General features: G+C 41.4%; 1 protein-coding gene across 7 annotated transcripts in view; it reads left to right on the top strand.

Annotated features, from left to right (window-relative positions):
* The window catches only part of lamb1a (laminin, beta 1a), a 40850-nt gene that overhangs the window by 2891 nt on the left and 11491 nt on the right, over positions 1-26468 (top strand). For all 7 annotated transcript variants that reach the window (XR_006377725.1, XR_006377723.1, XR_006377724.1 and 4 more), the window contains exons 2-21: positions 289-488; positions 4588-4726; positions 5699-5772; positions 7320-7508; positions 7643-7706; positions 8851-9053; positions 9584-9704; positions 10218-10406; positions 10776-10952; positions 11246-11358; positions 13788-13867; positions 14524-14659; positions 15563-15721; positions 16592-16719; positions 17739-17859; positions 18770-18971; positions 22091-22234; positions 22490-22721; positions 24638-24801; positions 25964-26188. Coding sequence is in view for 4 of the 7 variants with exons in the window: in XM_044193696.1 (XP_044049631.1) it covers positions 289-488; positions 4588-4726; positions 5699-5772; positions 7320-7508; positions 7643-7706; positions 8851-9053; positions 9584-9704; positions 10218-10406; positions 10776-10952; positions 11246-11358; positions 13788-13867; positions 14524-14659; positions 15563-15721; positions 16592-16719; positions 17739-17859; positions 18770-18971; positions 22091-22234; positions 22490-22721; positions 24638-24801; positions 25964-26188 (3060 nt within the window). In the remaining 3 variants the exon portion in view is untranslated. The remainder of the gene's footprint in view (positions 1-288; positions 489-4587; positions 4727-5698; positions 5773-7319; positions 7509-7642; positions 7707-8850; positions 9054-9583; positions 9705-10217; positions 10407-10775; positions 10953-11245; positions 11359-13787; positions 13868-14523; positions 14660-15562; positions 15722-16591; positions 16720-17738; positions 17860-18769; positions 18972-22090; positions 22235-22489; positions 22722-24637; positions 24802-25963; positions 26189-26468) is intronic.

The raw sequence follows: 26468 nt of genomic DNA, 5'->3' as shown, positions 1-26468 counted from the left end.
ACCTGCTTTAAGCAGAATTAAGAATTAACCAGCTGACGTGACTTTGCTCTGCTTTGAAACCCACTCGTTGCTGCTCGCGGCTTTAGTTTTGGCTGATTGAGCTGCTTCGTTCTGTTGAGCAAAAAAGGGTTTGAACCCGCGAATATATGATGTGTTTCCGACCCAGCCGCCCCACTGTAACTGTAGTTTTAAAAAAACATCGGAAATATATTTCCTGACGCTTAGGCCCGGCGGGCTGTTTTAGTTCTGGTTCAGTCAGACTTACACAATAAGAGCCTCTCCTCTCAGCTCTGCAGATGTTTACCTGCGCTCAGGAGGGCGGGGCCAAGGATGATGTCAGCCTCCCGGAGCTCAGTGACGTGTGCACAGAGGGCAGCTGTTACCCAGCAACAGGAGACCTTCTGATTGGCCGATCCCACCAACTGTCATCCACCTCCACCTGTGGACTGAACCGACCCGAACCGTTCTGCATTGTCAGCCATCTGCAGGTAAATAAACACCTGAACAATACTAAATACAGGTGTTATGTTCCTGGTCTAGGGGAAACCTAGACACAACATGCTGTGTGACTCCCCACTCTTCCCACTCCCAAGAAAGGCCAACTGCACAGTATAATTCAAAGTTCAAAATAGCAGTTTATTAAACTTCAGAGCTGAGCAATGCCCAAAACAACAAAACACAAGTTCACTAATCAAACCCTAACAAAGAAAACTAAGTCTCTAACCTAAGCTCCTAAACCAAAAAACAAGAAAACTGTTAAACACCAAACACAAGGACTTCTTACTCCTACCAAACTGCCACTATGTGCTCCATATTTACAGTGTACTATACAGCAAACTATTTACAAATTAAGAGAATTGAAACACAAGTCTACATTCCTAACATAAATCTACACCAACGTTTCAGCTCCAGGTCAGAAAACTTTGCTCTACTTACAGAATTCTCTCATAGCAATAAACAGAACTAGATGCTGGCTTATTTTTGGAAGTGGTAGAGGTGAAGGAGGGAAGGATGTCATCCATTGGTCCAATCCAGAGGCAGCAATCCCTTCAAATGGACCAATCACAGGGTACCACCTGTTTCTTACACACACATACTCTTAGCTAAAGGGCGAGGAGCGACAGATCTGACGCATAACAACATCAAAACAAATATGACCCAGGCTCATAACACCTCCCCACCGGACATTTCCCCCTAGAAGAAATGTTTGGTTCAGTAAGACCTCGATGGGCATCGGCCTTGATGTCTTTTAAGCCTTTCCTATAACGAATATCGATGTTAAAATCCTGAAGCAACAAGGACCAGTGCACGAGATGTTGGTTGCTGCTAACAATAATAATAATAATAATAATAATAATAAACTTTATTTATATAGCACCTTTCATGCAAGAAATGCAGCACTAAGTGCTTAAACAGGGATGGATGCCATAATAATAATAAAAAACAGAAGCCATTTGATAATAATAGTAAAAATAAGATAAAACATGCCTGTATCAGTAAAGTCATAGCTAGTTAAAGGTTGAAGTGAAGATACATTTTTAACTTTCTTTTTAAAATATTTAGCTGGCTTCCCTGATATCTGAGTTCTGCATCTGAGTCACACCGAGAGCGCTGGCGTCCACCTCCAGCTTAGATGGGTGCATGAAGTTTGGGGCGTCCAGCACCGGGGCATTGCAGAGGAGAGCTTTGGCAGCCTCAAAACCAGACTGACATTTCTCTAACCACTCGCAGGGTGATTTGTGGGGCTTACTAAGCTCGTCGGTGGAGCTACAGCGTCAGAAAAGAACACACGATAAAACCCAGCCATCCCCAGAAAACCACGGAGTTCATGATGCGTTTGGGGACCTGGGAAATCTAAGATGTCTTGCACCTTGACAGCGACGGGAGAGACATGACCTCGTCCTACTTATTTACCTAGATAGGTAATGCGATCGGATTTTAAATTACCTCGAAAGACGCCAGCCAAATAATTTCTGAGGATGAGATCAATACCGGCTATCGGTAACTGAGGTCACGCAGCATTTTGGACTTTGCCTGACACAAATCTGGTTGACAACTGAATGAAATGCGAAGGCGCACGTACTACACTGATTTTAACTCCCCGTGCTGAAATGTCTGAGGCGCAGTAGGACTAAGCTGAAAAGGGTGGGACACCGTCACGAATAAGAGATTGCTTTGAGCCAGTATCCCGCAGGATAGTGATAGACTTGCTTTTCCTCACCCACGGCAGAAACGAAGCCCTGCAGTAAGGGACCTGACGTCATTTTCATTTAGGTAAATGACAATTTTCTCAGGAAGCCAATTCTTAAATTCTCCACTCTATCTCCAGGGCTTTTATCCTTAGATGCATGGCTTCCACGTCCAACTCCCCGTTTCTCACCTCCTTTATGCGCTGCGTTAACCTCAGCTTTAACCTCAGCTCAATAGGTAAATGAACAGAGACCCTGCAGGTGGAGTCCTTCTTACCTGAAGCATGGAAAACCGTGGCATTTCTCAGTGATTATAGTCATTATAATCTCGTCTGATCAGTGGATACAATCTCTGTGGTGAAATGAGTTTAACTGACCTTTGATTGGAGGAGCTGTGTGTCACCATCCAGTCAGTTTCATACATTTTAGTTCAATTTATTTTGGATCAATGACTGAAGTTTAATCTGCTTTTTGATTTGATCAGATTTGTTTCAGGTTGTTTTCATCCAGAGTTCAGATGGTTTCAGTCATAAGCAGACAGGAAACAGATGCTTTATTTATATATTTCACACTCACACACACACACACACACACAGCCTCTTCAGTCTGAGCGCTGAATAGCTCCTGTAGGGTTTCTGCTTCACCGTGATTGGGCGGTCAGTGTGTTTAGTTGAAGTTTGTGTTTGTGTGTGTGTGTGTGTTACAGTCTGCAGTGTTTCCTGTCTCAAACGCCTCCCTATAAGGAAACACTGAGCTCTGGCAGCAGACAGATGTTTGTCCAGATGTTTCTGTGGAGAAAACACAGACGACTTCAAAGGTCAAACTTAAGGTGTCCAATCAGATTGAGGGAGTAAACTGAGCATGTTCACTGTGAGGCTGTTTCTGTTCGCGCGGTGAGACTTAAGTTCTGTCGACCTCACAGAGCGTCCTGTTTAAATCATCACCACAGTTCAGACCGATCACTTCACTGGGTTCACTGGTTCAACTGGTTTCATCTCTGTGAGTCTGTAAACTGTTTGCAGATCATCAGAAAAAAACTGACAGGAAAGATTCATTATTATTCTGTATATTATTATAATATCCCATTATTTAATTTGCTGATTAAACAGGACGTCGTCTCTCGCTGAAGCTTCAAGTTCAGGAGACATCACGAGATGTCTCAACTGTCCTGTGATGTGTAGAAATAATTAACCCTTTAAAAGAATAACTGGTGCTCCACGACTGATCGTTATCTCATGACTGAGTTCAGTCTCTGTTTTTATTCTACTGAACTGCAGCTGGGAACGTAGCTGGCAGGTAAACCAACAGGTGTAATGAAGGTCAAAGAAAACAGAGCTCAGGTGTTGTGAACTTTCTGTGTGCAGCAGTGAGATCAGCCTCTCAGTCTGTAACTTGAACACAAACTCATCGTTATCGAAAGTTATTTTCACAAGAGTTACAGAACTTCTGTGTGATGGAGTATTAAAATACTTCACCGTCGTCCATTAAAGCTAATTATTAAGTTATTAAATGCATCCAAATGCTTGTTGTCTTTAAAGATGATAACTGTACTGTGTGTTTGGACTCTGTCCAGGTTCTGCTTTTTTCATTCCATCAACATAACTTTATTAAGAACATACAAAAATCTGTGAGTTGATTCAGAATCATAGAAGATAAGAATCACGATTCTTCTGTGAATCTCATAATAAATCTCCTGCCGACAGTGAGAACATGTTTATTATTAACAGAACAGAATAAAATCTATAATTAGTCATGAAAGGCTGTTGATAATAACTGAATTTAAATGCTGCTGAACGGCTGATGAAACAAGTCTCAACGTTTCTATCACAGTTAGTTTGTATTTCAGTGATTCTGACACAAGAGTGGATTAATAAAAAAGCAGATCTGTGGTGTAACCAGTAGGCGATTTGTTCATTTTTAACGAGTATGGCCTAATGGTAGCGTGGAGCGTTTGTATTTTAACCCGCGCAGCTTTTCCGGCCCGCGAGTCGAGTCAGTGAGTGAGGAACACACACACACGGAGAGCAGAGACGAGGCGAGTCGGAGAAATACATTCACGTGGCGTGCTCTAAAAGAGAAAAGTAGACAGCAGAGCATTTAGTCAAGAAGCAGCTGAAGGTGTTCAGTCTTCCCACAGGCAGTTAAAAACCAGTGTGTCTCATATGTTTCAGAGACCGTGGCGATTATTAAAAGCAGCAAAGTGAAGCTCCACTATGAGACAAAGCACAGAGCCTCTTTTGAGCAGGTTAACAAGGGGGACGGATTTTGGTCATTTTGCTAACAAGGGGGATGGCACCCCAACCCCCCTGAAATCACCTACTGGGTGTAACCCTTACCCCTCTCTCCTGTCTCCCTTTCCCCCTGTCTGTCTCTCTTGCCCGTCTCTCTCATTAACCAGGAGGAGAAGAAGTGTTTTGTGTGCGACTCTGTGGACCCGTACGACGAACTGACGGATCAGACGAGCGGTCATCGTATCGAAAACGTCGTCACTACATTCGCTCCGAACAGACTGAAGACCTGGTGGCAGTCTGCGAACGGTGAGAACAACAAACAGAGGTCAGAGGTCAGAGATGAACTCCTCCTCAGACTTCAGAGTCAGTCAGTAGTATTGTTACAGGTTACAGGAAACAGTCTGATTAACTGATTACAGATCAGCTGATCATTTTATTAAACCAGGAGGAGAACATGTGGTGAGAGACAAACAGCTCCTTTAAGACCAAATAGTCTAAAGACCTAATATTAACACTAATACAGTAAATGGTAAATGGACTGCATTTATATAGCGCTTTTCTAGTCTACCGACCACTCAAAGCGCTTTATAACGCATGCCAACATTCACCCATTCACACACACATTCATACACTGATGGCAGAGGCTGCCATGCAAGGTGCCAAGGAGTGGTTAAGGGTTCAGTGTCTTGCTCAAGGAAACTTCGACACTCTCTAGAGGAGCCGTGGATCAAACCAGGAACCTTCCGATTACTAGACAACCGCTCTCAAGTGAAAAGTTTTTACTTGTTGACAAACCTCTCTGAATATGAAACACAACAAAAGTAGATAATTTAGCCTGTTGAGATGTGTCATAATGAATTTATATTAAGGGTGTAATGGTGCATGTATTCGGTTCGGTATGCCCTATGAGCCAAACAACTACTGTCAAAATAGTGTATTATGTCTATGTACTTGCATGTGCGGAACAGAAATTCTAGAGCACAGGTTTTACCCGGAAAGCTTTGGCGGTGCACCAGATATTCAGCTTTAGCATGCTAGTCGGCTTAGCCCGGTTAGCCAGGTTAGCTCCTGTAGTGTCGCTGCCTCCGAATTGCAAATGTTTGGAGATTTTCACATTCACTTCAGTGTTTGATCACAGCAACTCCCAGTGGACATTAGAGGAACTGCAGCTGCTGTGAAACGTATATAATATATTAATGTGGAGTACACACAGTGTATTTGATCTATAGATTATTGATTTTCTATTGAAGTAACTGTATGTTGTTCTGCTGTCTGCAGGTCTGGAGAACGTCACCATCCAGCTGAACCTGGAGGCAGAGTTTCACTTTACACACCTCATCATGACCTTCAAGGTGAGTTAGACACATGTACACTCACCAGGGGATTCTGGGTAATCACAGGCTGATACATGAACCAACCTGCACAAGTTTAAAGGGACAGTCCACAGATTTTACATTACCATTTGTTTATTGTCTTCTGTGGTTCTGGAGAAAATAACGCTAATGATATTTGAAAGACTTGGCCATTTACCAGGCAGGAAGGCTCTAATGAAAGACACTATCCAGTTGCATTATGGGAAATGTAGGATCCAGTGTCAGTGACATGTGAGTAACTACAGACTTCAGATACAGTCTACATCTCATATCTCTGACATACACTAAACACACCAGCTTTGGTTTAAAAACATTGCAGGTAAAATCTGATCAGAAAGAGTGTGTAAATTTATCACTACATAGTGTTTATAATATGTTCACTACTTTCTGCTAACAGTCACACAATGCAATGCTCCACATTTTAAAATTGAGAGAGTTACAGCTGAGCGACTCTACAGCTGTCAGTGATGATGATTAGTAACTCTCTGAAATCTGAATTTACTGCTCACTGTTTAGTGTCTGTTTATATAAGGAGGAGTGAACGAGTGATTTCAGACACATCCACTGACTTCTCAGAGGAAGCTGGTTTCATGTTGTAGGTCTGACACACACACACACACACACACACACACACACACACACACAGTTCTTGAATTAAACTAATTAACACACTGACATGAATAAAGTTCCTCTGTAGTTAATCGTCTGTAGTTTATCGTTTGCAGTTCATCATCTAATCCATCCGGCTGATTCATGTGTCATCCTCATCAGCCTCAGAATCAAACTGAACACATAAAACTGACAGTGAAGCTGAGATGTTTGATGAATGTGGAAGTTATTCAGTTTACAAACACCAGAGTCAAATTGGTTCTGATTTTTCTGGATGTGAAAGTAGACTAATTAAATCAGCCGCTTAAAATCAATTAACCTTTAATCCATGATTCCTATCATTGTAATTAGACATTGGTCTGAAGTGGCGACATGAGAGCAGAGCGTCTGTGGATTACTGTTTGTCAGTTTGTGGTGGAAGCAGCTGATAACAGCACAGAACAGAAGACGTGTAAAACTTGACCAAATTTCCATGAAACGTATATGTTTTGTAGATTATAACCTTCATTATAAGGACATTCGATGACTATTTTCAATATGGTAAAGGTTCTATAGGATCTGAGTTTAATCTGTTCAGTGTCTGTCTCCTTTATGAAAGCTCATCCTTCACTGCTGTAAACATCCTGCTGTCTGCTGGTCCGGCTCGACAGGAAGTTCAGACTTCCAACATTAAAGCTGTTTCAGAGTTTAACCTGCAGGAACTGATGATTATCATTATTATTATTATCATTATTATTTTTATTTAAAAAGACACAGTGAACTGTAGTAACACAAGGTTTAAAGGATCATTATTACATAAACAACATTGTTCAGACGTTCTTTATTTATTCTGTGTTGTTGATTCTCAGTGGGATCAGCAGAACCGTCACATGATATTTAGTTAAAGTGTGTTTTCTAACATCGTTCTCTCTCCTCAGACGTTTCGACCTGCTGCCATGGTGATCGAGCGGTCAGCTGACTTCGGGAAGAAGTGGCAGGTTTATCGTTACTTCGCCTACGACTGCGAGACTTCGTTCCCGTCGGTTTCCCAGGGTCCAATGCAGAAGGTCGATGATGTCATCTGTGACTCACGTTACTCCGACATCGAGCCGTCCACTGAAGGAGAGGTACTACAGTATTCTACTAACCACTGGGTTGAAGAGGAATTTATGTCATAACACACCTGATGAGATGCCATCTTTTTAACTGTTCAGTTTTTAATAAAGATCAGACCATTTGGTGAAATGTCCCTTTTTTCCAGGTGATTTTCAGAGTTCTGGACCCGGCGTTCAGAATCGACGATCCCTACAGCCCCAGAATCCAGAGTATGTCTGCTCACACCAGACAATAAATAAGGAATGCCATTTTAGTCAATATTAAATACATAAATAAATTAATACATAAATATACCTATGAAATTAATAAATATGGCTATGAAATAAATAAATGAGTCAGTATAGTACAAGAAAAATAAATAAATAAATAGGTTTTTATTTAAAAAAGAATGTTTTTCAAAGGACAATTATTTATTTCATGGGACTTTTATTTCATAATGCCACATTTATTTCCATCTGTTATATTCAAATGAAGGGGGCGTGGTTCTCTCACACAGCCTCAGAGAAGACTGAGGCCAGGTTAGTAAGTACCAGGTGGTTTTCTTGCCAGGTTTGGCTCCTGGCACCCTGCTCTACCTCAACTCTCAATGACTTATGGAGTTTCCTGATGGACAGATAGCTTTTACTTGTTGCTAGAGTAATGTTAACTGCTAACTGCTGCTAACAGTAGCTACCACTAGCTAACATTAAGTTAGCTCAGTTAGCTGTGCCGCTGTGCTTGGTTACCTCCTCCTGGGCAAAGCTCCTGTGTTTGAAGCGTAAACACCAACACTCCCCCGGTGCTTTGAGCTCCCAGTCCAGGCAGAGACAGCTAATAGGAGAGCTAGCATCATGGCTAACTAGCTAACAGCAACTGCAGTTACTTTAGCAACAAGTATAGCTATGTGTAACGGACATCAGGAAACTCCATAAATCACAGAGAGTTGAGGCAGAGCAGGATGCCAGGGGTGCCAGGAGTCAAACCCGGCAAGAAACCACCTCAGTATGTATTCCCGGTGGTGTCTTGCAGCTCTGTGAGGTAACCACGCCCCCTTTATTTGAATATAACACATTTGAATAAATGTGGTATTATGAAATAAACGTCCCCTGAAATTAAAAATTTCCTTTTTGAAATAACCTATTTATGTATTGAACTTTGACTCATTTATATATTTACATTTATATATTTACATATATTTATATATTTAATGCCTTATTTATTTACTTCAGGATTTATTTCATAGCCATATTCATATATTTATTTATTTAATATTGAATAAAATGGCATTCCATAAATAACTACTATACCATCTGTCTGGGTTATTGATCAGAAATTGATCCATCATTGATCACCTGTTATTGACCTTTTGTCCAGACATGTTGAAGATCACCAACCTACGGGTGAAGTTCACCAAACTGCACACGCTCGGAGACAATCTGCTGGACTCTCGTATGGAGATCAAGGAGAAGTATTACTACGCCATATACGACATGGTGGTCCGAGGAAACTGCTTCTGCTATGGTCACGCCTCAGAGTGTGCCCCCATCCAGGGAGCCAGCCAGGCCAGGGATGGCATGGTAAGTTCTGAGGGAGTGCTGGCCAGACCAGGGAGTGCAGGGTGAGTCCTGAAGGGACAAGATGAGTCTTGACGGGACAGGGTGAGTCTTGAATGGGACAGGCAGACTGTGGTGGATCAGCGGTGGATCTTGCTGTAGAAAGCGGTCTCAGTGTGAATGTTTCAGAATGAATATACCAGCTGAGGTCTGTTTGTTGTTTCACCACAGAATGTTCTGTTGTTGCCTATAGTGTGCCGTATTTTAATTTATATTTTATTAGACTCTATTTTCAGTAGAAACGAATAGAGAAAAGAATAACAGAGTCGGCACAGTTTCACTTTCAGTCAGTCAGTAATTACTGACTCGACTTTACTCTTAAAACTGTACTGATTCGAATAGAAAACGTGTTTTTTTTAATCAACTTTAAAATACAATGACGAAAGTTTTCAGTTAATCAGAATGTTCTAACTCAGGAAAACCGTCTTCAAGACAGATCCTGTTATCAATATAACCAATGTTTATTGATTATTATATCAACTGTGTGTCTTCAGGTTCACGGTCACTGCATGTGTAACCACAACACCAAAGGTCTGAACTGTGAACAGTGTCAGGATTTCCACCACGACCTGCCGTGGAGACCGGCCGAGGGACGCAACACCAATGCCTGCAAGAGTGAGTCTCTACTGGTCTCTACTGGTCTCTACTGATCTTTCCTGGTCTGTCCTGGTCTGTCCTTGTCTCTATTTGTCTCTACTGATCTCTAGTGGTTTCTTCTGGTCTTTGCCACTGTCTGCTGCTATGTACTGGTCTCTATTGGTTTCTACTGGTCTTTACTGATTTCTTCTGGTCTTAACTACTGTCTAATGTTTTCTGGTCTTTCATGGTCTCCACTGATTTCTACTGGTTCTAACCACTGGCTGCTGCTCTGTACTGGTCTCTGTTGGTTTCTACTGGTCTCTACTGTCTCTACTGGTAGAGTGTCTTTCTGGTGGACTGGGACTAGTTTGATAGCAGTACTAAACTGATACCTGAGATCCTGTTTGTGTTTCTGAAGTGATCCTGAAACAGCTCAGATGTCTGCAGGTTTGCACTACCATCGAAGTGAGAATGAAACAACTGTCAGATCAGAGATTAATTTAACTTGAACTCTGACTCTTCTCTCTTCTACGTACGTGGTGTCTGCAGAGTGTAACTGTAACCAGCACTCAGACTCGTGTCACTTCGACATGGCCGTGTTCGTGGCTTCAGGAAACGTCAGTGGAGGAGTTTGTGACGACTGTCAGCACAACACGGCCGGACACAACTGCGAGCAGTGTAAACCGTTTTACTACCAACATCCAGAGAGAGACGTCAGAGACCCCAACATCTGCCAGCGTGAGTCCAGACTTTCTGATCTGTGTAGTCCAAACTGTCTAACTGATAAAAGGCTGAGTGTCAGGGTTCGAATGCAGTTTTTGAATTTGTGAAGGGGGCGTGTCCAAGATCCTTTTAAAATGTTCGGAAGGCTGCAAAGTTCCGATTCAATCGTCAACATCTTTATATTTCTTCTGTTCTCTCTGTCAGGCCTTCATGTCTCCTGGGGGTTTAGTAAACATGGAGGTTTCCGTCCGGTAGAAGTGACTTTATTTAACCTGAAGTTCCAGATCCAGATGAATGAATTCATCTTTATTAAACCTCTGAAGTGAAGTCTTCATCCTCACAATGAATTTTGTCCTTTGTGTGTGTGTGTGTGTGTTTCCGTAGCCTGTAACTGCGACCCTCTGGGCTCTCTGAACGAAGGAATATGTGACCGGATGACGGCCGTTCGAGCCGGTCTCATCGCCGGGCAGTGTCGCTGTAAAGTCAACGTGGAGGGAGAACGCTGCGAACGCTGCAAAGAGGCACATTACGGACTGAGCGACGAGCCTGAAGGCTGCAGGGGTACGAAATTATACACAAGTATAATTGTGTAGAATTCTACGCAATTATATTTACACAACAAGACACACAACGAAACACAAAGAGGGGCTGAGCGACGAGCCCGAAGGCTGCAGAGGTACAACACGATGTATAACACATACACAGAAATACACAACAAGATAAACAACGCCTACGCAATGAGACGCACAACACCTGTACAAGATACACCTACACTTTTACATCATAGTATTGATCAACTGTAGATTATAACAAAGTAAATGATTGTTATTGTATGTATTATTACTGCGTTTCAGCATGTACCTGCAGCCCTGTGGGAACACTTCCTGGAGAAAATCCCTGCGACAGTGAAACAGGAAGTTGCTTCTGTAAACGTCTGGTGACTGGACGAGACTGTGACCAGTGTGTGGTGAGAAAACACATTAAAATACATTTACTGTTGGCGGCTGTGGCTTAGAGGTAGAGGTCGTCCCAGCCTGCATGTCGAAGTGTTCTTAATTCCCGGTGGGCACAGTGCCCCACGGTAAATGGACTGTACTTTCTAGTCTTCCGACCACTCAAAGCGCTTCACATCACATTCACGGCAGCTGCCAATTGCTCATTGGAGCAATTTGGGACAAGGACACTTCGACGTGTGGGCTGGGGGAAGCCGGGATCGAACCGTCGACCTGTCAATCACTGTCAGGGTTAGGGTAAGGGTTAACACCGAGGCTGCATCGATGCAGGCTTACAAACCTCACTCCTCAAGTGCAGCGCCTGTTTTGTGTCCGCTGTGGAGGAAACGCCACATACCTCTTAATGTGAGTTCCACGCGGTTATTTCCAGAGGATAAGTAATAAATTGCCTTACTTCAAACAGACATTAGATATATACTATGTTTGTGCACTCATGACTTGTTGATTTGATTTATTCTTTATTTATAAAAACAATAAAAAAGACTTTAAAATCACATAGTATCAATAAGACAAGAAACTGCAATATAAGCCAGATATAAATAATAAGTGAAATGACTCTACACATGAAACAATAAGTAGCACAAACACACGGCACCAAGAAATAAATAAAATGAACAAAAAGGTTCCAAAGCAGAAATAATAAAATAACATCTATGTGAGATTCATCACTTTTGTTTTAGTGACTTTTTGAAAGCAAATCCGTGTTTGGTCTGTCTGATGGTGGGGAGCAAATTCCAGTCAGAAGAAGCTCTATAAAGAACAGTCATCATACTGACGGGTCATATACCCATGAAAAAAACAGTATATATAGTGTATTATTCCAGATGCAGAACAAACCAAGGACCAATCACATTAAGAATGGCAACACACAAAATTGTACAAAAAAAAAGAAATGGGAGTGAGTTTTTATTTGTTCAATTAATTATTTTTCTTTTCACAAGCTTACTATGCCATAAATGTAATGAGTATGCCATGTCATTGCCCATACGCCTAGGCTACATCTTGTCACTGTTGTGTATAAGATTATCTTTTAGATTGAATTACAATATCTGAAAGATGTTGATTTGACACCATGCTGACAAATGTTCCTCTTTCTGTCTGAGAAAGGTGAGAGCGTCTGTTGAAAGAAAGAGATGTCCTCAATTGAATAAAAGAATAACTCAATGAACCCAATTTGTCATTACATGGAAATATGGATTGATTACAAACAGATCTGTCGACAGAGACGCACTGGGGCAGCATGCACACATGGGCACAGCCAACACAATACTTAGTTTACATCCAAAAGGTGCACTTCTTATAGCAGAACGGTGGGTGGTGGTTTACAGGTTGCATCATCTAAAGATGAGACAAAGAAAGAGACTGTCTCCGTCCCAAGTTTTCAGTATAAGAAGAACAGAGACTTCTTATGTTACGAACATCTAGTGCCACATAACCCAAAACAACATAATCACAGGGCCTGAGGCCTCCTTTGTGAAACCATACTTTTATCAAAGTGTCATAACTTCTATTACACCCATAAACCCCTTAGTCACCCCCAAATTTCTCCCACAGCATCCCAAAGCTTGCCAGTGTATTTCCCCTCCCCCGTAACTAAGAGACCCTCCACAGCCGCGAGTGTGACTCCACGCAGAGTGCACTCGGAGTGGGAGGGTTGGAATTGGAATTGGGCCTTAGTGTAAAACGCTTTGAGTGGCTGGAGCACTAGAAAGACACTATAAAAATGCAGTCCATTTACAGTCTGGATACCAACAAATGTGATTTAAAACAGCCAATGACATCACACCAGAAGTTTAACCAAGAGGTTTAACCAACCAATCAGCACACAGTTGAGTCTTTAACTGGTCGGTCTGGAATTAGACAAACAGAAGCAGAAACGAAACTTCATGTACTGATGTTTTAATAAAATACTTTGGTTCAGTGTAGTGAAAGCCAGCAGTAACTGTGTGTGTGTGTGTGTGTGTGTGTGTGTGTGTGAGAGAGAGACACACCTGAGATGCTGAAAACATGAACAGAATAAATATTTTAATATCTCTACTTGCACTGGGAACATATCTGACAGGTTTAATGGCTTTACAGTGAGTTTAACTTTACATTATGTAATGTCTGTATAATATAGTAAGATGACAGAAACCCAGTTGCATGATGTTTAAGAAGTCAGATTAGTGCAGAAAGATGAAAGATGAGTGTGTGAAGGAAAAGCTGTAGCTGTGAAACGGTGGGAGGTCACATGTGTTTATTGTGTGTGTGAAGGAGATGAAAACCTGAATAACTTCCTCTCACAGCTTTAAATCAGGTTTTTACAGAAAGAAACAAGATGGGAGGTCAGATAATTACTTAATGACACGTCTCTAACATCTGCTCTGTGTGTGTGTGTTTTCAGTCTGAACACTGGGGTCTTAGTAATGACATGGACGGCTGCAGGCCATGTGACTGTGACCTGGGAGGATCCATCAACAACCAGTGAGTTCACATCCAAATCACAGCTAACTGCGACATGCTAACAGTTAACTGCTAACTGCTGAGGCATCAACAATCTCTTCATCTCTCTCAAACAACAACTCAGAAATAGATTTGTGAAGAAAAAGAGTTTTAACCAGCTTGTAGCTATTTGTTTCATACCTGCAACATGAAAACCAAACAAGAAGGAGCTGGAACTACAAAGCTCAGGATTGGAAGATACACATGAAATAACATATAATTCAGATATAGTGTCAATCTGCTCACAGTTTATAGTCTCTGTTTTGTTAAATCTCTAAATGGTTTTAAAATGTTTCCAGAAATGTTTGTCTTTCCTGGATCAGTTCATTCTTAGCCTTTTAGATAATTTTAAATCTACGTTTAAAGGTACACTTACTAGGAATTCTTCAGATGCTGTTCCAGTTTGTCTTTTCTTGTTTATCTTCAGTTTTTCATCCTCTCCGTCATTCTGTTTCGGTTTGTCTTCATTTTTTGAGTGTTTCTGAGTTTTACTTTGTGTCATCCTTTTCTGCTTCACTTTTGTGATTTATTTTCTTCGGTTTTTCTGACACGTTTCCTTCCTGTTGTTTGTTCGGTTTCAGTTTTTTTCTTTTCTTCATCAATTGTTCTGACGTTTTCCACTTCCTGTCTTCCTGCAGGTGTGATCAAGTGAGTGGTCAGTGTGTCTGCAGAGATCACATGTTCGGTCGTCGTTGTGATCAGGTTAAGTCTGGATTCTACTTCATCGCTTTGGATCACTACACCTACGAGGCTGAGGACGCCAAGTTTGGACCTGTGAGTCATCTTTGAACTTTTATCATCTGGACAAAACTGTTCTTTATCTTTAAATCCTGTTGTTTTCTGTAGAAGATCCTTTATGTCAGAAAAAGAACAAAACAGATTAAAAGTTAAGAATGACAAAAATAAGTACTCGTAGTAAGTCAAAACTTTTTGAGACTAAATCAAAATTATGAAATTTACAACATCAAGATAAGGAGATATTGAGTCATAATTATGAGATGAGTCAAAATTTGACTAATGTCAAAATTTTAAATTTCTGGAAAAACTCAACTGGTCAACACCTTTTCAACTCGTTTAAAATTCTCAATACATTTCATGTGGTGTTCAGCAGGGTTCAATGCTTGGTCCCCTCCTATTTTCATTATACGGAGTGTACTTCACTCACCAAATTACATCACAACAACATGGTGACGACACCCACTTGTATATATCTCTAGCCCCAGATAACCCTGGCAGTCTAACTCATTTAACAGACTGCTTAAAGAGTATTACAAGTTGGATGAAATTATAGTTTGTGGGGATAAGTTTTAAAAAAGACAGAATTTGTAGAATTTGAGCTCTTGAAAAACGGGCTCAATCTGAGGCAAAAAGTTTGTGATTATATTCTACTGCTGGCTACCTTTTGACATCTTTTATTAATTGAAAGTTTGTTCTAAACTCAAAAAAGTGCTGGGAGCTTTATAAGTCGTAGTTTCAACTTATCATGATTATTTAGATTATTTTCAATAATAACATTACATCAGTTTGCTTCTTTTCCTGGTAAAAATGGTTCCAAATGGTTTCTTCACTGTTTGTTGTTAAATTATGAGAATTATAAAAACAGAAGACTTTAGCAGCACATGTGAGCTGGTCAAATGTGATTTCATCAGTTTTCATGTCTTCATTTTGTTTCTTCAGGGAGTGACGGTGGTCCCAAGGCCCCATCCTCTGGACCGCACTCCCACCTGGACAGGTATTGGCCTGGTCAACGTCCCAGAGGGGGCCTTCCTGGAGTTCTCTGTGGACAACATCCCCCACTCCATGGAGTACGACATCATCATCCGCTACGAACCTCAGGTAGGACACTGTCAGCAAGGTTTACCCATCAGTTCAATCTATTATTTAAAAGTAGACGAAGTGGAGGATTTTCAATGACGTAAATTATTCTACAACCAGTTACCACAGCTGGACAAAACCACAATATCTTATGTTTTGACAGTTAAATACAACATCTGTCAAATAGACACAATGACATTTGTCATTGTCTCTTAATTTTACTTTTTTACTTTTGCCAAATTACAGGCAGTCAAGTAACTTCTATTGCCCTGTTTTGAAAGAGTTCATGAATTCCAGTGATACAAACAAACTTATTTTTAAGATTCATGAAAAGATCTTACTCCTTCTTCCGTCATCAGGTGATTCAGAATCTGTATGAATTTTATTTGTAATTTCTTATTGGGCCATACAGGCGCTCCAGTTGTAATACATGGTCTAGATCTTATTATTTGATGTACCATTCTCCATGTTTCAGTTGTTAGGTCTTTTTAATACAGGGACTGTACTAAAGAACAGTAGAAAATCAGTAAAGTTAAAAGTTTAGTTTTTTTATTTGTACAAAACGACAAAACATTAAATGAGGATTTCACAGATAAAACAGACAATGATATTGTATACAAGACACAAACAAACACATACGTAGTAATAATAGTAATATAATAACAGTAAGAATAATGGTGGTAGTAGTGATGATAATAATAACAACAATAATAATAAAATAATATGTTTGTGTATAAGTGTATGTGTATAGAAGTAAATAAATAGATAAAAGAAAAGAAGTAATAATTGTAACATTTAAGAAAAATGAACAAAAAAAAGGAGAAGAGAAAAATATATGTGGGGGTCAAAGTTTAAACCATGAAACCTCTGATGTGTTTGCTGGTCCTGCAGCTGCCTGACCAATGGGAGGAGGTTCTGATGACAGTGATGAGACCTGGACCAATCAGAGCAGACAGTCGCTGTGTCAACACTGTGCCCGACGACGACAACCAGATGATCTCACTTCACCCCGGCTCACGGTAACATTCAGCAGCCAACACTAAATATTTTTATATACGACAACAGGAAGTATGTTTTTAAAGCAACTTGATGGCACCTGAATAACGTCAACATTACAAGGCAACATTTTTAATAAATGTATCTTACATATTCTACCATATCTGTGAAATGTTTGCTGTCAACATATTTCATCAGTTTTCCTCCAGTAGCGTCTCCTGACACTAAATCTTCTGGTTGTTATGATCCTCGGCTCTGTGTTTAGGTTCAGATGGAGGTGTTTATGGTTCAATATTGAAAAAGTCAACAATGACTTGAAGCATGAGACAGGACGTGTTGACTTAATCAAAGAGTAAGAAGAGTAAAGAAAGTGAGTTTTGTGCTCTTGTTTGATGCAGTTGTAAGTTGGGTAACAGCATTACTACCAATGATAAGAACAGTATTAAAATGGCTGGTTCTATAATTGGGTTGACTCCTGATTCATTAGAGACGGTTTTGGAGAAAAGTACCAGGAGGAGAGTTAAGTTTGAAGGACATCATCTGTTTGGTGTTTTAGTTTCTATTAAAATGTGAATGATGGCTTAGGATACTGAGATTCTCCAAAGCTGTGAAACTGTTGAACAACATGTGATACTTGACAGTTTCCTGAGATATAAGTTGTGTTTTCAACATAATCTGTAAGGTCTTGTTTTATATGTATTCTCTTTACATTTGTAAAGGTTTTTTCCGTATTTTTGCCTGTATTACTGTTGCTGTTTTTTATTGTTATGCATTACCTATGGTGATTGTATTACTATATTTAATGTCTGATATGTGTTAGTGAAGTAGTGTTACTGTTCTTATGGTAGTTTGTCTTTCATATGTTGTCTGCTGTGTATCTTTAATTATTGTGTGACCAAACTAGTTTCTCCTCTGGGAATCAATAGTTATCTATCGGTCAGATAGTTTACACATAGACTGAGTCATAAAACCAGATTACAGGAGTTTAACCCAGTGAGTTCTCAGAGAGTGAAGAGTGTTTATTTCCTGTCTGTCCCCCCAGGTATGTGGTTCTTCCCAGACCGGTTTGTTTTGAATCTGGTCTGAACTACACAGTCCGCCTCAGTCTGCCGCTGTACTCGGCCCTCAGCGACGTCCAGTCTCCATACACGCTCATTGACTCGGTGAGGAAACTCAGAAACTAGAGTAGGGCTAATAGGAGTAATTTACTATTTATTATCGATAAATCTGCAGATTATTTTCTTGATTGGTCGATTACTCGTTTGATCTATAAACGTCCAGTGTCCACAGTGACGTCTTTAAATGTCTTGTTTTGTCCAAAACCTAAAGACATTAATTTTTACAGAGAATGATTTGAGTTTTTGCTTGAAACAGTTAATCAATTATCAAAATAGTTGATGATTAATTTTCTGCCAATCGACTAATCAATCGATGAACTGAGAAAGTGATGAATTAGTTCACAATATATTGGACGGTGTAGTCCTCATTCGTCCAGGAGTGTTCTATCGTAGAAAGGGTTTCAGTCGTAGTCGTCTGGACGCTGTTTTCAGAATCAAGACGTTTCAGCTCCCATCCGGAAGTCATTCACAGCTGAAACGTCTTGATTCTGAAAACAGTGTCCAGACGACTACGACTGAAACCCTTCACAATATATTATTACCTTTACTTCAGTAAAAGTAGTTCAGTCTGCCAGTTCAGGCAAAATGGATGATTATGTATATGTAGAGTAAAGTTGATGTTTGCCTGGGCTCTTACCTTGTCATTCCTCAAAAGGAAGCACTGAGCTCAGCACAGCAGAGATTTGGGAGTGACGATAATAACTTCCTCCCAAAACCACATTAGATACAGAGCCCGATGCCAGCTATTATGAAGAATCTGCTATGTGTGCTGGACCGAGATTGGGGAGTGACGATAGTAATTTAAATGTACTTTGTGGTTCGATAATAAGGCCTTCATGGGGCATCAACATGTGGATGACCACAGAGGTTTATAAAGTCTAGAGAAACTTCTCTCTCTGAAGAAACCTGTAGACAGTGTGCTCTCAGTCATTCTTATGGTTCTCTTCATCCTCAGATCGTGTTGATGCCTCACTGTAAGAACTTGGAGATTTTCACAGCCTCAGAGGGAGGAGACTCCAGCGAGAACAGTGGTTGGGAAAATTTTCAGCGTTATCGTTGTCTGGAGAACAGCCAGAGCGTCATCAAGTCACCAATGACTGACATCTGCAGAAACTTCATCTTCAGCATCTCCGCCATGTTGCACCAGGGAGCTAAAGGTACACCAGTCGACCCTAAATCTGATGACTCCACCTTACTAATCTCCCACTATCTGTCCAAGGTTTGTTCCAACCAGCAGTACTTTATTTTATATTCTATCAATCTCGGAGCCCATCAGCTATCATCTGACAACGATTTAGCCTCTGGGGGCAACGGCCAATGTTTTGGGGCTTTCACTGTAGCCAGCAGATATCCGGATAATGGATAGACTTAGAAGACTTCCTCTTCCGTGCGCCGGTCATTGTTTACAGTCCGATTAGCAATTGCGGAACCCAACAGCTATCATTTAGCTAATCTCTAAGGTTCCGAGATAGATTAAAAAGCTAAATCGTCGTCAGACGATAGCCGATGGGTTCCACAATTGCATTTCGGCCAATGCATTCCACCTCTTTTGCTCTCCACATGAACTGTTTACCTGCATGCAACCAAAGCACGCTTAAATGTGTGTGGTCAATACTACTCGGACTACAAACGGACTACAAACGGAAACCAGAATGCTTCCGATACCAAAATCTTATCCCTTGCCTACAGATTCTGCATTCATATGCAGATATCTGTTTATAGAGATATAATATTCTAGTGACTAGTGTTTGCCGTCTGGGCTCTAACCTCGTCACTCCACAAAAGAAAGCACCCAGCTCAGCACAGCAGAGATTGGGAAGTGATGATAATAACATCCCCCTAAAACCACATTAGATACAGAACAGAGCCTGATGCCAGCTTTCACGAGGAACCTGTTATTTGTGTACCAGCCAGAGATTGGGGAGTGATAATAAATAATGCAGTTATTTAGTTTGCGGCTCTATCATGTTTCCTCCTGTCTGGGGAAGCTTTGAGTCCAGTAGTTTTTTTTTTTTATTACATATGAGAGACTGTCAGGCAGAGGAGAGGAACATGTTTATCTAACTTTCATGATATTTAAGGGAAAAGTTAAAGCTGCACTAACAGATTTTTTGACCACTTGTTTTTAGCAGCAACAAGTAGTAAACACAACATTAACATATTACCTTTTAAGCTGATATGTTGAACTTGTTAGCAAACAGTTGCTTATTTCCACATCCAGCAGTTACAGAGTGTTTGTGTCACCTGATGGACGTCAGTCCGGTCTTCTCTCCGTCAGCTCTGTGTTTGGCCTCCAGCAGCTGCTGAGGGAAACATCTGGCTCTTTAGCTGCTAGATGCTCCGCTATGTTCAGCAGCTGTCTGCTGTCTGCTGCTGAGCAGGTGTACAGTGAACAGATTAATTCTTTAGTGGCTCGTACAAGTGATTTCAGAGAATTTGTCACATTCATGAATTTTCTTGTATTTATTATTTTTTTCTGAGGAAGGAACAAAATTCTTAAGGGTTTGATGAATCTGACTTTGATCAGTCGTATGAACAGAGTTCCTGACGAATCTTTCTGCTCTGCTGCTCAACTGTGACCTTTGACCTCTGTGGAATGAGAACAAAAAGGAGGAATTCCCCTCAGGGTTTAATAAAACCTGGTTCTCATTAACACACTGAGGACCAGATTAGTGGTTAGTTATTTCAAACAAACTTTAAATTTTTGTTCAAGGAATGTTCCATGTCAGATCTTGACTCAGATCTTTTACTTAGGTAAAAGTAGTAATACCACTGTGTAAAACTACTCTGTTACAAGTTGTTAAAAGTCCTGCATTCAAAATTTTACTTCAGTAAAAGTGCATTAGTATTAGCATCAAAATATTCTTAAAGTACCAAACGTAAGAGTACTCATTATGCAGAATGGCCCACTTTAGAATAATATATATTATATTATTGTATTATAATAATTGATGCATTTATTTATTCATCATTTTAATGTTGGAGCTAGTAAAGATGCAGCTGATTTTAATGTGAATTTCCACCTGGGATCAATAAAGTCTTATCTTAGTCTATAATAACACATCAGAATTTACTGGTTGATTACATTTTGTATGAAAATCTTAATTTGAAAAGAAACTAAAATTTAAGTTATCAAATTGTGCAATATTCTGTGTAATACCTCCGTGCAATATTAGTTTTCCCCTTGTTAGTTTTTCTTATTTATTGCTACTGCTACTGCTATTGCTACTTTATTGCTGCTCAATTACTCTTCGACAGTACATGCACCTCCGCTTATTAATATTATTTATTACATAAGGAGTTACATTGTATTTTAGACTGTACTTTCATCACCAACCAGTAAACCCACTTGGTACTTGACACTTAGTTTATCTTATACTTATACCGACAGGATACTTAATTTATTTCTGACCTGGTTTATAGTGTTTATTTTTTCTAGTACTTCTCCTGTGTGCACTGACGTAAAGACGAGCTACTGTAACAAAGAGTTTCCCTACGGGGATCAATAAAGTATTTCTGATTCTGAAATAAATGTAGTAGAGTATAAAGTACAAGGACCTCAAAATTGTCCAATACTTGAGTAAATGTACTTAGTTACTTTCCACCACTCTAAAACAGTCTTTTGTTGTTGAGTTGAAGCAGAGGTCTGATCAGTGAAGAACAACAGTCATCTGTCTTCTTTATCGCTTCTTCTTTTCTGAAATAACAGTCAGACTGTTACTCTCTGCTGGTGACTGACAGGTTTTCATTCCAACGTTGACTTTGACCTCTCACATCATCATCATCTTCTTCATCAAGTTCTCCTCTCTCCTCTGCAGCTGTTTCATCACACTTCATTCATTCTCTTTTTCCTATTGGCAATTTCTTCTGTGAACTGAATGTAAATTTACATTTTTACACAGATGACACCCAGACTATCATTGTTTAACTACAGATCTCTGGCTGTCAGAGAACTTAAGATTAGATGTAAATGTCTTTTTTCTTATTGTAAAGTGTACTGAGACACTTTGTGAGTTTACACTCATTCCTGTTGTTATTGTTGATCTGAGTGATGTCACTCATTGATGTTTCCGCCATGTTGATGTTCGACCTTCTGAACAAGACTCGACTGGTTTCTTGTTCTTTACATTCCTCAAACGCCTTCAGACGTTCCAGCTCATAAATCTGTCATCATCATCACTGTCAGACGGGAACTGTGCAGAGTGTATTGTTTTCTTGTACTGCTGAAGCTTTTTTGTTGTTTAACGTGTCTCCTGTGTTGGACTCCATTTCCCAGAATGCCAGTGTGACCCTCAGGGCTCCCTCAGCACCGTGTGTGACCCCAGTGGGGGTCAGTGTCAGTGTCGCCCCAACGTGATCGGCAGGAACTGTGACAGATGTGCTCCGACCACTTTCCAGTTCGGACCCAACGGCTGCAGAGGTCAGAACCCTGATCACGTGATTTACAATCAATACATGATACTGATCATCAATATATTCTGTATATATGACCTATAATGATAGCATACTGTATATGTATATATCTGCGGAGGTCATACTGATTTTATTTAAATCAATTATAAAATAAATTATATCTGACACAGTGCAATATTAATAATGATAAAACAATATGTTGTATACAGTCATGAACAACCAGCTTATACAAACTGTATTTTTGTGGTTTCTGTGTTTGCAGCGTGTGCGTGCGACCCACAGGGTTCACAGAGTTCGTTCTGCGATCAGCTGACCGGTCAGTGTGTTTGTGTTTCGGGAGCATACGGTCGGCAGTGTGATCACTGTCTGCCAGGTCACTGGGGATTCCCCACCTGCCGACCCTGCTCCTGCAACGGACACGCCGACGACTGTGACCCCAACACTGGACGCTGCATCAACTGCAAGGACCATAGCACTGGACACACCTGTGACAGGTGAGTTACACCTGTGATATAACACAAACTGTGACAGGTGAGATAAACAGATGGGTGACGGCTGACAGGAGAAAGCAACATGAAGTGTGTCGGTGTGGAGTCCGGCCTCCACGAGCCTCCAGAGCAGCTTCAGCTTCAGGGCTGCTGGAGTCTGAGGAGCTCTGCTGGAGGACGAGCGCCTCCTCCACTAGCTGCTCCCTCAGTTATATATCCAGCCTTTATTAAGCAGCTCGTCTCACTGAGGTCAGACACACCTGAGTGCAGCAGGTAGAGACACCAGCTAAAGGACAGACAGCAGCAGAGACAGACGTCTCCACGCAGATCTGAAGGTTTATATTAAATCATCTGATGGCGACGCTGCTGCAGAGCGCTGTCTGACACGCTGGGCCGAGACCTTCCACAGGTGCGACGCCGGGCCGAGGTCAGGTGACCGTAAAGGCCGCAGCATTTTATTCACATCGTTTCCGTCCTCACCAAACGGCTCAGGGAGCGCTGCTGCTCCGAAGCTTCTGCATCTGATAGTGTCTCTTTTATTCAGCTTTGTCCTTTTGTTTATCCCCCATCTGTACCTGTGTCACAACCTGGCTCCTAAGGCCATCTCAAAGAGACAAACCATTTTCAAAGGTTATCAAAACAGTTTATTAAGCAAACATAACTGAAGCAAATACAGTACATTACATTAATTTGACTGACGCTTTTGTCCAAAGTGCTTTCAAACTCAAAAGGCACAAGAGCTAGATATCATCAACAATGGGAAGTGCAACCCTCCCAAAGAAACAGCTAAAAGTCCCAACAGTGTGGGACCAGAACAGAGATGAGTCCAGCAGAGAGCCAGTTAAGTGAACAAAGAGGAGTGGTGCTGAAGAACTTGAAGAGATTGACAATGAAGGGGGCAATAGCATTCTGGACTATCGGAGACTAGCGGCAGAGGTCTGGGGACTAGCTGCAGAGGTCTGAGGACTAGTTGCAGAGGTCTCGGGACTAGTTGTAGAGGTCTGGGGACTAGTTGCAGAGGTCTGGGGACTAGCTGCAGAGGTCTGGGGACTAGCTGCAGAGGTCTGGGGACTAGCTGCAGAGGTCTGAGGACTAGTTGCAGAGGTCTGGGGACTAGTTGCAGAGGTCTGGGGACTAGCTGCAGAGGTCTGGGGACTAGTTGCAGAGGTCTGGGGACTAGTTGTAGAGGTCTCGGGACTAGCTGTAGAGGTCTGAGGACTAGCTGCAGAGGTCTGGGGACTAGCTGCAGAGGTCTGGGGACTAGTTGCAGAGGTCTGGGGACTAGCTGCAGAGGTCTGGGGACTAGCTGTAGAGGTCTGAGGACTAGCTGTAGAGGTCTGGGGACTAGTTGCAGAGGTCTCGGGACTAGCTGTAGAGGTCTGAGGACTAGCTGCAGAGGTCTGAGGACTAGCTGCAGAGGTCTGGGGACTAGCTGCAGAGGTCTGGGGACTAGTTGCAGAGGTCTGGGGACTAGTTGTAGAGGTCTGGGGACTAGTTGCAGAGGTCTGGGGACTAGTTGCAGAGGTCTGGGGACTAGCTGCAGAGGTCTGGGGACTAGTTGCAGAGGTCTGAGGACTAGCTGTAGAGGTCTGAGGACTAGCTGTAGAGGTCTGGGGACTAGTTGCAGAGGTCTCGGGACTAGCTGCAGAGGTCTGGGGACTAGCTGCAGAGGTCTGGGGACTAGCTGCAGAGGTCTGGGGACTAGCTGCAGAGGTCTGGGGACTAGCTGTAGAGGTCTGGGGACTAGCTGTAGAGGTCTGGGGACTAGCTGCAGAGGTCTGGGGACTAGCTGCAGAGATCTGGGGACAGGTAGGCCACACCTGTGATGATGCTATATTGTTGAAGAAACTCTCTATCTATTTCTTTTCACCAGTCAGACTTTTGAATCATTAAATCACATTTTCTCCCTCACCTCTGTTCAGGTGTATGGATGGTTACTATGGCGACCCAATGCTGGGGTCAGGTGACCACTGTCGGCCCTGCATGTGTCCCGACGGCCCTGGCAGCCTGCGACAGTTCGCGGGAAATTGTTACCGCGGTGACGACTCCCAGCAGGCCATCTGTGTCTGCAACACTGGATACAGAGGTAAAGACTTTATTAACACTGAGCTGGATACAGATGGTAAACTGATGTATTTAAAATATATTAATCCGTTTTATTCAACTTTTTCATTTCCATCAGTTTTATTTCAGAAAGCAGTTTTTCAGAAACAGTTTTAAAGCATAAACAAAAACTAAAAACAGCCAGATGTGACAATAAAACAAAGTAGAAACAGACAGGATAATTAGAGTTGTAATGTGAACTCCGCCTGAGGTTCTGGTTCTCAGCAGGAAGTTTTCTGAGTGAAATAAACTCGCCCTGCGGAGACAAACCGGGTTTTAATTTAAAGAGAAGAAGCTTTGTGATTTCGGGTTATGTAAACAGGCAGAGAGCAGGAATGTGATGTGACTCTGTTATTACAGCAGGAATGTGATGTTCAGGCTGACAGACTTATGAATCACTAACTTTTGTTTCCACTTCAAACCTCCAACATCCTGAGTGGAAAATATTCTACTGACAAACGTGAAGATCTACAGAGTTTATTACTATACTTATCGATTTAGCTGCAGCAGGACAACACTGGTTTCTGATTGGTTAGGTTTAAATATTTAAAGATGACAATTCAAACAAAGCTCCAGTTATAAAATAGTATAGGCTACATTTTGTGAAGAAAGCTTTACGCTGACAACCGCAGGTTTAAACACTGTAAACTGGTTAAAATGTCTGAAACTGTTTGCGTGTGATGTTGTGTGGGAGTCAGAGCTGAAGCCCTGAAAGCACTTGAGGCACCAGAAGTTTAACAGCTGAAAGTAGTTGAAATCAGGTAGTGCTCAAGTGTGCCTGCTGAAAATTAACATTGAACGTTTAGTTTTAAGCTTCAACCCTGTAAACTTGACTTATCACAGCATCTGAAATGTCAGCTGAATAGTAAAAGTAGTAGAAGCGTCAGTTATGTGAGGAACAATACTTATTATATACTTCATAGTATGTTGGTAGTTACACTAACGAACCACAGATCCTGAGCGTTGTAGTAAAAATACTGTAGAAAGTGGAGCAATATCCTGGAAACATTCACCATGAAAGCATTCACTGTCAGCTGATGAAAATGAAAATATACTTTCATAGAAAACAGGTCTTTACTTTTTGTAGATTAAACTTTTTGTTAGACATGTACGATGTGTGTAACTCTTTCACCTTCTCTCTGCAGGTGCTCGCTGTGACGAGTGCTCACCTGGTTACTATGGAAACCCTGGGGAGGTGGGGGGGCAGTGTCAGCCCTGTCAGTGCAACAACAACATTGACATGTTGGACCCGGAGTCCTGCGATGCACAAAACGGCGAGTGTCTGCGCTGCCTTTACCACAGCGAGGGCGCCGCCTGCCAGAGCTGCAAACTGGGTTACTACGGCAATGCCCTGCTGCAGGACTGCAGGAGTGAGTACACTGGCTTTACTGGGTTACTATGGCAACCAACTTCACCGCTGAGATCTGAGTACCCAGTGACATCACTGGAATAGAGACCAGTAGGGACCAGTAGGGACCAGTAGACCCAGTACAGCAAAAACACATGTAGTCAGATGATCTGACAAGTGATGAAATGTATCCAAATTTTGAATAAAATCTTGACTAAAGTCTGGATACAATCTCAATAAAACCTTGATTGAATTATTGACTAAATCTTTACAAAATCAGCAAAAAATCTTCAATTAAATTC

The sequence above is a fragment of the Siniperca chuatsi genome, linkage group LG4 (genome assembly GCF_020085105.1).
Source record: "Siniperca chuatsi isolate FFG_IHB_CAS linkage group LG4, ASM2008510v1, whole genome shotgun sequence".
Lineage (NCBI taxonomy): Eukaryota > Metazoa > Chordata > Actinopteri > Centrarchiformes > Sinipercidae > Siniperca > Siniperca chuatsi.
This window is presented reverse-complemented; position numbering and strand designations above follow the sequence as displayed.